This window comes from Panthera leo, chromosome B3 (assembly GCF_018350215.1).
Source record: "Panthera leo isolate Ple1 chromosome B3, P.leo_Ple1_pat1.1, whole genome shotgun sequence".
In the NCBI taxonomy this organism is placed as follows: Eukaryota; Metazoa; Chordata; class Mammalia; order Carnivora; family Felidae; genus Panthera; species Panthera leo.
This window is the reverse complement of record NC_056684.1, coordinates 144,885,305-144,897,417: the sequence shown is the minus strand read 5'-3', so window position 1 is coordinate 144,897,417 and position 12,113 is coordinate 144,885,305. Positions and strand designations below refer to the sequence as shown.

The 12,113-nt window shown below is 48.9% G+C and overlaps 1 protein-coding gene across 5 annotated transcripts in view; it reads right to left on the bottom strand.

Moving 5' to 3' along the window:
• The window catches only part of TDRD9 (tudor domain containing 9), a 110,795-nt gene that overhangs the window by 28,965 nt on the left and 69,717 nt on the right, over positions 1 to 12,113 (bottom strand). For all 5 annotated transcript variants that reach the window (XM_042944441.1, XM_042944437.1, XM_042944438.1 and 2 more), the window contains 4 exons: positions 8,238 to 8,354; positions 6,878 to 6,985; positions 4,889 to 4,989; positions 1,485 to 1,658 (listed from right to left, as the gene is read on the bottom strand). In XM_042944441.1, the coding sequence (XP_042800375.1) occupies positions 1,485 to 1,658; positions 4,889 to 4,989; positions 6,878 to 6,985; positions 8,238 to 8,354 (500 nt within the window). The remainder of the gene's footprint in view (positions 1 to 1,484; positions 1,659 to 4,888; positions 4,990 to 6,877; positions 6,986 to 8,237; positions 8,355 to 12,113) is intronic.

Below are 12,113 nucleotides of genomic sequence, written 5' to 3'. Positions count from 1 at the left end.
TTCCTAAAGTACGAGAATCCATGCCTGGTTCAATGTTAGAAAACACATACGTGATTTTCTAATAAACCATGGAGACATAGTTCATCTCTTAAAACAGTAAGACAGCAAATGCTGAAGTCTGAGGACATGAACTACAAATGTGATAAAAATACAATTCCCCTTTCCTAATACTTTCTTTCTAAAATGAAGTGGAAGAATTCTGAGAGATCCTAACCCAACTCTCTGCCCAGCTTTCAGACCCACTTATTAAGAGTGATTCAGGCAGGGGCGCCTGGGTGGCTCAGTCGGTTAAACGTCCGACTTCAGCTCAGGTCACGATCTTGCGGTCCGTGAGTTCGAGCCCCGCGTCGGGCTCTGGGCTGATGGCTCGGAGCCTGGAGCCTGCTTCCGATTCTGTGTCTCCCTCTCTCTCTGCCCCTCCCCCGTTCATGCTCTGTATCTGTCTCAAAAATAAATAAAACCTTAAAAAAAAAAATTTTTTTTAAAAAAAAGAGTGATTCAGGCAAAGCTCCCAGCAGGACACACCCTCCCTGGGCTACAGACCCAACTCCCTGCACCTTCAGAGCCTCAGAATCAAAACCTCAACATGGAATAGTTGTCGATGGGACGTGCTTCCTTCCCTCACCAATTCCAAATTCCTGTCAAGGTCCTCACAGAATCAAAAAGATCACAAATAAGAAATGATGACTGAGGGCGCCTGGGTTGGGCGTCCGACTTCGGCTCAGGTCATGATCTCACGGCTTGTGAGTTCGAGCCCCGCGTCGGGCCGTGTGCCGACAGCTCGGAGCCCGGAGCCTGCTTCGGGTTGTGTCCCCCTCTCTCTGCCCCTCCCCCACTCGTGCTCTCTCTTGCTCAAAAACAAATAAACGTTAAAAATTTTTTTTAAATGATGACTGAGAATTCCTCCACACGGTACTGGGACAGCGTGACCCAAAGCAAAGGCATCTGTTACATCCCGAAGGGTGATTTAACTCAGTCCGAGAGAATCAAATCCATACGCCCAACAGCAGCTGCCGAGTGCCGAGTGCCGCTGCTTGGGGCCACCACGCGGGCAGCTCAGCCTCCCTGTAGCAAACGAGGCTGGAGGGAGAGCCCCCGTCAAGAGGAAGGGGTGGCTGGTGTGGGCCGGCACCGGGGTGCTCCCAACGCATCTCCGTTTTTGTCCCACCATCCACTCTGCCGACCACAAAGAAAACAACACTTTGCTTCAAAAGAGAAAATGAGAGGCGTGTGGGTGGCTCCGTCGGTTCGGCATCTGACTCTTGATTTCGGCTCAGGTCACGATCTCACGGTTCGGGAGGTCGAGCCCCACGTCGGGCTCTGTGCTGACAGTGCAGAGCCTGCTTGGGATTCTCTCTCCACCCCCCTCCTCCACCCACACGCTCCGTCTCTCTCAGAATAAATAAGCCTTAAAAGCAACAACGACCGTATCTGAGACCGTGACAGCAGGCAGAGAGGGGTGCCCGCCCGCCTTCTGAAAATACCTTGTGTTCCTGAGCTTCGAAACCGCCCCTCCTTGGACCTTCCCCTCGATCTCCTCTGCAGAGTGTACATTCAGCTCCAGGGCAACTTTCAGCTGAGACATCTTCATCGCCATGTACACCGCGGGAAGAGTTTTAAACCTCTCTGTCGGATTACGTGAGAACTCCACGAAGGCTCTGCTCCACAAACGTAAAGAAAAAATCAGTTCATCAGGAACCTGAAAAGGAGAACTGAACGCATATTAATTTCTCTCAAAATGAGATGGCATTTTTAACTACACCTCTCCTCGGAATACCAGAAACTCTTCATTCCACAATTAAGAGATTTTCCTTAAATGAAACTACCCACTTAAGAGAAAAGGAAATCACAAGGACCTGTCATCTCAGTACAACCGAGCGCCACCCTTATGAATTCCCCCACGTAACGCAGGACGCACGCCAAGTGCGAATGAGACTTTCAGCCAAGGAATCTTGACTCTCACGACGAACACAGAATGACGGCTCCGTGAGCCCCCACGGTTTTTCTATTTTACTGTAAACTAAACACAGAGGACAGAAAATCAAGAAGAGGTCAGTCTCTCCATGCTCCCCTCCACAAACAGCACCGGGCTGACCCCCAGGCGGGCTGGCGGACACCCCTCGCCACCAGGCCTCCCACGTCCCTGCCGGAGGAGAACCGAGCGTGCGCTGAGGGCGTCTGCTGGGCATTTCCCGGGATAAATAAAGCTTCAAGTTCACACTTGCTTGTACACGAATGCCCTGGGTCAAAACATCATTGTCATGCAAACAGACCTACGACCCCTCCAAGTACCGTCACGGAAACGTGGACGTCTGAGCCCCGTGAAGGACGCGGCCGGTGAGGAGGGGCCGGCAGGGACGAAAGTCAGCCCCTAGCTCGGCCCTGCACCCAGCCTGTCTGCAGCCTGAGCCCGCTGCCCGGGGAGCACCTGCCGTCCTCCGCCCTCCTGCACCCCCCCACCGCCCTCCTCCCCCGCCTCCCGGTGGACTCCCCGCTGAGCACGCGCACTGGCCTGTGCCCAACTCGCTCCCCTCCTGTTCCGTCGCCTTCTCTAGCCGGCTCCTGAGTTTCTCCTCAGAAAGCTTCTTTCACACCGAGGCCACACTTCCAGAATGCCCATCTTACAGCAGATTCTGAACTCCCGCCCACGGGACCCCCGCCCGCGCCCCTCCTGCCGGGGGGGCCGCTCCTCACGGCCCCCTCCCACTCAAGGCTGTCTGGAAGTCTGGAAGACCTGCCCTCGTGGACCCCCATCCCCTTTGTCCTGCACACGCGACCAACAACCAAGCCCAAGAGATCTTGTGTCTCACCTGTGGCCTCCTTGGTGTCAAGGGTTACCTTGCTTTACACGACTGCCAAGGCTCCCCCTCTTCCCCGTCCTCTGATCGCGTCCTACAAAACGGCGCAGCTCCAACACCCGGGGGTCTCCACACACCCGTCTATCCGTCCTCATCCTGGCCAGGTGGCCACAAAGGACCATCCGGCATAGAGCACCCGACCTCCACCACGCACACAGACCTGACACAACACCAGCTGCCGGCCACACGGCCTCCGCCCCGGCCTCGCGCGCACCCCACTCTCTCCAGAGACCCAGCTGGGCTCGCGCTGGGCCCCTACGGGAGCAGCGCCTCTTCCTGCCCCAGCACCCACCTCCGCCGCCCACCTCAAACACCTCCTCGGAACGTCCCAAGTGAACGTGACTGCTCCGAGCCTCGGAATGTCTTCCGACCACCTGGGCTTCCCTGGTGACAGTCCGAGACGGACAAATGTCTGTGGAACCCCACGACTAAGCGGACACCCCACCGCCAGGCTGGAAGCTCCACGTGGGAAGAGACGCTGTGCCTGTGAACTTACCACCTGTGCCCAAAGGCCCTTCACGCCTGACACCACTTCCTCGCCCAAGAAACCCCTGCGTGACCCATAAGGAACAGCCTTTACTCCCTCAAATAGTGATTTGGGTCATCCTTTGTCCTTACACACTCGATGCACAAGGACCGCTCCTGGTACAACCAGGAGAGCAAAGTTACAACTCCAATAACTGACATGACATTGCTATTGTGGCTGAAAAGCCAGACACAAGGAATCGTGTAAAATAGGATTAAAATACCTATTAAAAAAAAAAAAGGCTCAGACAGGAAGAATATGAAACAAACACAGACTCCAACCCAGTGACAAGATCAGACTTGTTGGCTGCCGGCCACTCAAACCCGGCAAAGATCACCCACGCACAACTGGAGCCATAGCCAAGGCAAACGCGATTTCTCTTCTTTTTCAACCGAGTGACCTCCTAAAGGGGCTAAGCTGTGAGCCTGGTGGTCCGCTACCAACAAGGTCCAATGATGCCTGGGGAGTCAGGACAGAGAGCTTCGCCATGTGGCTCCAGTTTTAAATAAGTGATTTGTAAACGTGATGAAGAATCTCAGTGTAATCTGAGGGCCCCCTGGGTGGCTCAGTCGTTAAACACCTGACATGGGCTCAGGTCACATCTCATGGTTCGTGGGTTCGAGCCCCACGTCGGGTGAGCTCGAGCCTCATTTTAGGTGAGCCCTGTTTCTCTCCCTCTGCCCCTTGCTCACTCGTGCCCCCCCCCCAACAAACAATTTCAGTGTAATTTGTGTTTGACTATTTAAGAAGACTTGAGATACTATAAGCTAAGCTAGTTCAATCTGTAACCACTGTGGACAGCGTTGAGACCCTGTCAGGTTACGAAAATCGATGTATTAATCATAGGAACAGAACTTACAATGTCTGAAAAACTAACCCAAACTGACATCAGCTTAATAAAAACAATTTATAGACCACCAGAAAAAGTCTCCAATGTTAAAACTAAAAATCAATTTAAAACCATAGTCTTTTCTTCACACAAACATTCCCTCCTAGAAATAAAAACTCAAAGGGACACTCTGAGCCGTGCCACTCTGGCCCTTATACCTGCAATTTAGATAAGGTGAAACGTACTCAGCGTCCGCAGTACTTGTCTGCCAAAAATAATTAGAACACACGTGTGTTGAGTAACTACAAGCAGGGAGGCCCTATCCCGGGGTGTCTCCATGGCCTACAAAGCAACCTATCACTAGTGATGCACCGTGACCACCTAGGGGCAGGCGACTCCCCGAGCACCGTCCCGGCACCGCAGGGCATCACCGGGCCTTATCGGCAGCAGACCCACAGGCTCACAGCTTAGCTGCTCTAGGAGGCCACGCGGTTGAAACAGAAGAGAAATCGCGACTGATAACAAGACAGACCAAAGCCACGTTCCACGGCCATGTGGAACAGCCCGAACAGAGACCCATTTCTACATACACTCAGTTTTAAGGATTCGTTCCTGCAAACATTAAAAACGTTATGGCTCTTTCATAACTACAGCTGATTGCAAAAATATACTTACTTTGTACCATCAAATACAATGGATTTGACTTGACCACACTGTCTAAAGAGAGACTGTAGTTGTTTATAGTAGAGAAATCCATAGGGAGGAATGTGCTTCAACTGTAACACATAAAGCAGGATTAGTATTTAGTATTAGTATTTTAGCATCAGAGCAGATGTAGAAGCTAAGGAAACAGTTATGATGCTCATAATATTCACAAGCTAAAGCCGCTACACATTATTTTAGTTCACAAAAACATAGTTTACGGTCTTTAACCATAAGATGTAGACTCTACGGACAGGTGTACCTAATGACTAATGACTTTTACATCGTAACTAAGCTTCAATAACAAATACATGCTAAATAAAAGCTAGCTCTTTCTCTGCCAAAATAATACAAAAGTCCAACAGAAAAAAAAAAAAGCTGTTTTTTTATTTTACTTTAAGCAAGCTGACTAAACACATCTCTTGGCACAACCCCTCCTACGTACACGAAGGGAACCAGCAGGAGCTCTGCCCCACGGGCCCGAGGGGCACCACACACCGTGGCCACAAGTCAAGCACACTGAACTGCAAACCTCTCCCGGCCCCGACTGCTTGCTTTCTCCCCTCCGTCTGGGTGATCGGCATTCCAGGCTCTGGCTGGGCAGGAAACCTGGGGCCGCTGCACCAGCGGCCCCAGGCCCCAGGAGAGGACTCGAGAGGTCGGGGGGGGGGGGGGGGGTGGCGAGAAGCCCCGGTTCTGAGCTGCCAGGTCAAGCGTCCAGTGGCAAGGTATGGAACCGCCCCAGGACTCACCCACCACAAGAAGTAAGGATGAGGGTAAGTCCCCACATCGAGGGGTCAGCGCAAGGCTCAGGGAAGCAGAACATAAAATGCGTAACAAAGGGCCTCTCAGGTAGGGGTTGAGTCAACACGAGCTACCCTCTGGTCTTCCTAATGCGCATGGAGGGCAAAGGTCTGGCCCCAAACCCCACTCGTGGCAAGCACAGCTGGAACCTGACAAGGACCCCGCGGGATCCTTCTCGCCGTGCACAGGGCAGGGGAGAAGACCACATCGCGAGTCAAGGAAGCCAAACAAAAGAGCCTTGTCCGGCCTGAAGACCCACAGGGGCAGAGTCCCCAGCAGCGGTAAGAGACTAATGACCACTTTTTACATTAAAATTCCTTTCAGCTGCCTGCCCCCAGCCTGAGCACCAGCAACGTTCAGGCTCGTCCCAGAGCTCCACAACACTCAGTCGCCTGTGACCCTCCCCGTGCACCTGCTCCCTTCAGTGATCGTGGCGACGTTACCAACAGGAAAAGCTGGCATGCTCGAGCGCGTACTGTAGGCCAGCCACTTTACCGAGGGCTTTACACCCCCCTCTGTCAGGTATAAACTGGTAACAGAACCGAGTGGTGCAGTGAAAGTCCAGTTCCCAAGGACTTTATTCCAGCTGTGCATCCCGACATCTCCACGTGCTCAGGTTTAACCAAACGGTCCACAAATGTTCGTCCGATGGTCCATGCCGATGGCTGAGCATCAGATTCACCGAAAACACGTATTACTTAAATGTTAATTTCCAGACCTTTCCTTCTAGTTCAGATTTTGTGGCATGGAGCCCTGAAATATTTAAAAATAAACAAACACTCTCTAGGTGATTCTACTGGGCATTCAGGTCTGTGGATCAGTTTAAATCACAGTCCTAATCTGACAACCAATAATGTCTCGCTTTGTGTAAAATGAAATTGTTAACCAAATATTCTTAACCTTATGGAGAAGGGTCTTAAACCCTTCAAAAGGGCACATTATCAGTCAGCCATAAATATGTAACTTCTCAAGGCTATCCTTCCAGGCCAGGTCTGCAAAAAAGGAAGCAAGACTGAGGGCAAGTAGATGTGTGTGAAAAGGTCAAACAAGCTGTTGATATCCGCGTGAGAGGCAAAGATCCACCAGGTACTTGTAACAATGGCAACACCCGGAGAAGCACAACGTTCTGTAGCAGCCACTCTGAAACGGAGCGCCTACCGCGATGGTGGTCTTCGGGTCTTTGCCGGCCAGCTCCCTCACCGCCATCTCCTCGTCAGGCTGCCCGAAAGTAAAGTAATTTGGGTAAAAAGCACCCGCCAACACAACCTGGAAGAGAATTGTACTTTCATGAAGTAACGCTATTTATCAGTCTGTCTCACCAACACACAAATCTCTTCCCAGAACGATGTCAACAGCTGTAAGGTAAAAAATGAGCTTACGTTAAAAAAAACTAGACCTTCTACCAACTGAGCCGAAAGTCCCAATTCTGGTTATTTTACCGGAAAAAGAGCAGCAGTCCAGACACAGTCTTTCTTCAAAGGACATGGAGCCCATCTCAGAAGGAGGGCTAGGAAACAGTGCCGAGTACGAGTGAGGGCACGAATGACTCTTCACACTTTCCTACCTGCTCCCCAGCAAACTCCCCTCTATAGGAAGGGCACCTCTCCACCCTCCAAGAAACACATCCAGTGTGCACTTCTATTTTTTTTTAACATTTATTTATTATTGAGAGACAGAGAGACACAGAGCATGAGCAGCGGAGGGGTAGAGAGAGGGGGAGACACAGAATCCGAAGCAGGCTCCAGGCTCCCAGCTGTCAGCACAGAGCCCGACGCAGGGCTCAAACCCACAAACTGTGAGATCATGACCTGAGCCGAAGTCAGTCACTTAAGCAACCGAGCAGCCCAGGCGCCCCAATACGACTTCTAAAAAGCACTCTGCAGAGTCCCTTCTTCAATCAAAATATCATTCGAAACAAACACTCACAGAAGACTCTCCCTCCTTAAAGCAATCTGAAACCCAGAAAAACACCGTTTTCTGGCATCATTCTGTTTGCAGACATCTTCCGTCAACCCAATTCGACGCGCTTGATGCACACAGACGTCTTCCTCCTCCTGACCCCAAAGTGGAAACAGTAGCCACTTTTCTAGGCTGTGCTTCCTTCCACACAATCCCCGTAAGGTCCCATCCAACAAGCTAACTTGATCACGGCCTCCAAAGTTAGTATCTTCAGTATAAGAGAATAGCTATATATGTTGAATAACACGAAGAACATTTTTAGTTTCTTGAAAACAAAAAACCAAGGACCCCTCCTGAAACAGGAACAATGGCTGGCGTGCTATAGAAACATGCCTCTGGAGATTAGCAATGGATCTGGATGACCAGCCTGATGATGTGGAAACCCTACGCTATGCAAGGTAAGAATGCTTCCTAACCCCCAAAGCAGGATGAACATCACGGACCTAAAATCTCTGCTGAGACACGATTTATATCAGGAAGACAGAGTGCGTGAGCTCTCAACCACAACACCTGGCAAGAAGAAAGAATCAGGACAGATATCCAGGAAACCCCAGCATACCTGCAGGATGAAGCGCTGCTTATAAACATATTCTTGGTCCATGACAGGCCGCCGCGAATCAACGTACATGTTGAACTGAGAGACCCGATTCTTCAATTCTCCGTACAGCTCAGCCACCTAAGAAAAACACATGGAGATATGAGGTCTCAAAGTGCTCCTGCCATTCAGAACAGTGAAAACACTGGAAAATAAGCACACTATTGGGAAAGCACTCATACATCTATGGGATCAAACACAGAATTCATTAAGAGTCACCTTATCAAAGACTAGTAAGATATGGAAAGGATGCTCAACAATAACCACTAACAGAAATATCAGGACAAGGCTGCCTGGGGGCTCAGTTAGTTAAGCGTCCAACTCTTGAATCGGCTCAGGTCATGATCCCAGGGTCATGGGATCGAGCTCCGCATTGGGCTCCTCACTGACAGCATGGGGCCTGCTTGGGATTCTCTCTCCCTGCGCCACCCCTCAAAATAAACAAATAAACATAAAAAAAGAAATACCAAGACATAAAACCATATATGCTTCATGATCCCAATCTATAAGTGTGCAAGCACGCAAACACGCGCACGCACACACACACACACACACACACACACACACACACACACACTGCAAACATGCACCCACAATGCCCTGTGGGCATAGGAAGAGCAGGTAACCAGAACCATCTCCTCTGCTTTAGTCCCTCACATGCCTCTGAACCCCCACCATGAACATGCATTGCTTTTGTAATTAAAAACAAGCTTAAGTGACCAATGGTTCAACAGTTGCTCTGAACAAAAAAAAAATCACCCAGTTGCGATAAAAACCATCTCACACAGAACATCAAACTTCAATACACAGATACAAAGGAACACACAACAATAAATATCTGTAAATTGTTCATAAATTAATTTACCACAAAATTATCTTAATAAACTAAAAAAGTAAAAAAACCACACAGATGTGAACATTAACTGAAGAAAACAACTAAGAAGAATCGGAAAGATAGAAAAACTTAAAAGCTGTGTTCTGTGAGGATGTGCAAAAAGCCTACGACACGTAGAAGGACCAAGCCCATCACCCCCATGGTAACCAATGCACTTCCATGTTCCTGAAACCTTTCTTCTTTTCTTTTTTTTTTTTAGTGTTATTTATTTTGAGACAGAGACGGTGAGTGGGGGAGGGGCAGAGAAAGAGAGAGGAAGAGAGAATCCCAAGTAGGCTTCCAGCTGCCAGCACAGAGGCAGACGTGGGGCTCAAACTCATGAAACTGAGAGCAAGAGTCGGATGCTTAACAGACTGAGCCACCCAGGTGCCCCCTCCTGAAACCTTTCTTAAGGCCGTCATGACGTATGACTTCTTTACTTAAAAATCAGTTTAGCAGACGGCAGAGGAGCACGGAAGTTCTCTGCTTCTCTCATCCCTGAAATGCAGCTAGATCAGCACCAAACCATCTTGCACACCTAGAAAACTGATCTGAGGATTAACACAACAATCTGCATAACTTCAGCCACAGAACTCGGCAGGTACGCAGCATGGATTGGTGAACTGGGGGAGAGAGAAGCTTCTGAGGGTAGAGAGCTGTTTTTGTGGAGAGAGGACAGAGATGGGGGGAGAGTACAGGAAAAGCACCCCCCTCAAAAGCAGCTGGAGAGAAAGAGAAGAATGGAAACAGCCCCAAGAGACTGAAAAAAAAAGGGAAAAAGGAAAAAGGAGAGGGTTTCACAACACCATTACACTCCATAAGCAGGGGAGTGTAGGGTCGGAAATTCTGCCGCTAGTGGTGCTCTGGTGGAAAGGATGAATCCCCTGGGAGCACATAGCAAGGTCCAAGGGTCCTCAGGCCATGTGGGGAGAGGCAGTTCCCCTGCTGGGAGGACACTTGGTTGAGGCTGTGTGGCCTCCCCACCGGGAAAGGTCCCAGTGGGCCCCAGAGAACAGCCACGTTTGCTGGTGTTGGAACAAGGACGTTTATGGTGAAGCCTGGCGCCAGATGTATGTTGCGGTTTGCCATAACCCCTGAATCGCTGCTGCTACGTGATTGCGCGAACTTTCTCTGGGCGGGCTAACACCCAGCCACAGTCTCCAGGCCTCTGCAGCAGCACGGTGGCCATCAGCATTCCCGGAAGCAAGCCAGCTCCCACCCATTGCTCGGCGAGACACTCCCCCAGAGGGTCTGAGCAGGCCAAAGCAACAGGGCCCTTAGAACTCAGGGTTTTGGAAACACAGCCACATCTGAGATAAAACTCGGGAGAGAGGTGCTGCCTGGCAGGCTGACAGCTTGGTCACCAACAGTGTAGAAGCCGGAGTAGACAGAAGCCAGAGACAAAGGAGGGGTACCTGATGATCAGTCGGTGAGAGCACAGAGTTCTGATGCTACAGACTGGGAAGCTGGGTGACTCCGTTTTCACCCCTCCCGTGCCTACACACACACGCGCCTGCACGCCACACCAATCAACCCCAATAAGCTAAGCAACGCCACCTAGTGGAGAATGGAGCCACTACACCAACCCTGTCCAGCTGCGTCAACCAAGTCCTAGAGGAACATCACAAGTCTCTTGGCCGGCTCTGTGTACAGACTATGAAGGGCTTCATAGTTTGACTTCTAGGAGAAACTGGATGTAATTTCATTCGGATTTCATTCTGTTTGCTGGTCTATCTACTCATTTTCTCTTTTTCTTTTGTTATTCTTGGATACAGAAAGAAAAAAAATGTATTTTTATTTTCTGTTTTTATAATTTTTACTTTTTTACTATATTTTTAAATTTTCGTATGTTTTTATTCTACTTTACTTTCTTCATTTCATTTTATTCTATTTTATGACATACATTTTTTTAATTTTTAAACTTTTGCTTACTTTTTTTCTTTTTATTTTCTTTCCCTATTTTCTCTATTCTAGCAAGCTTCATTCAACAAGCAGACCAAAACATACCTAGGATCTAGCTTCTTTTATTTGATTTTTTGTGCTATTTTTAATTTTTTACTTTTTACTTTTTTGTTTAATTTTTTTAATCTTTATTTATTTTTGAGAGAGAGAGTGCAAGCGGGGGAGGAACAGAGAGAGGGAGACACAGAATCTGAAGCAGGCTCCAGACTCTGAGCTGTCAGCACAGAGCCCGACGTGGGGCTCGAACCCATGAACCGCGAGATCATGACCTGAACCAAAGCGGACACCCAACCGAATGAGCCACCCAGGCGCCCCTAATTTTTACTTTATTCTTCTTCCTCCAAAATGACGAAAAGAAGGAATTCACCCCAAAAGAAAGAACAGGAAGAAATGACAGCCAGGGGCTTAATCAACACAGATATAAACACGATGTCTGAACCAGAATTTAGAGTCACTATAATAATACTAGGTGGAGTTGAAAAAACCATAAAATCCCTTTCTGCGGAGATAAAAGAAGTCAAATCTAGTCAGGATGAAATTAAAAATGAAATGAGATGCAATCTCAAATGGTTGCCACAGCGTCAAGGATGGATGAAGCAGAGCAGTGAATTAACGATACAGAAGACTAAATTATGGAGAATGATGAAGCAGAAAAAAGAGGGAAACTAAGGCAAAAGAGCATGATGTAAGAACTGGAGAACTCAGTAGCTCATTAAAAAGGAATAACATCCGAATCATAGTAGTCTCAGAAGATGAATAGAGAGAAAAAAGGATAGAAGATTTATGTCAGCAAATCATAGCCAAAAACTTTCCTAATCTGGGGAAAGACACAGACATCAAAATCCAGGAAGCACAGAGAACTCCCATTAGACTGACCATGAACAAGGCATATCATAGTCAAATTCACAAAATACTCAGGCAAAGAAAGAATCATGAAAGCAGCAAGGGAAAAAGAGTCCTTCACTTACAAGGGAAGACACATCAGGTTCACAGCAGACCTATCC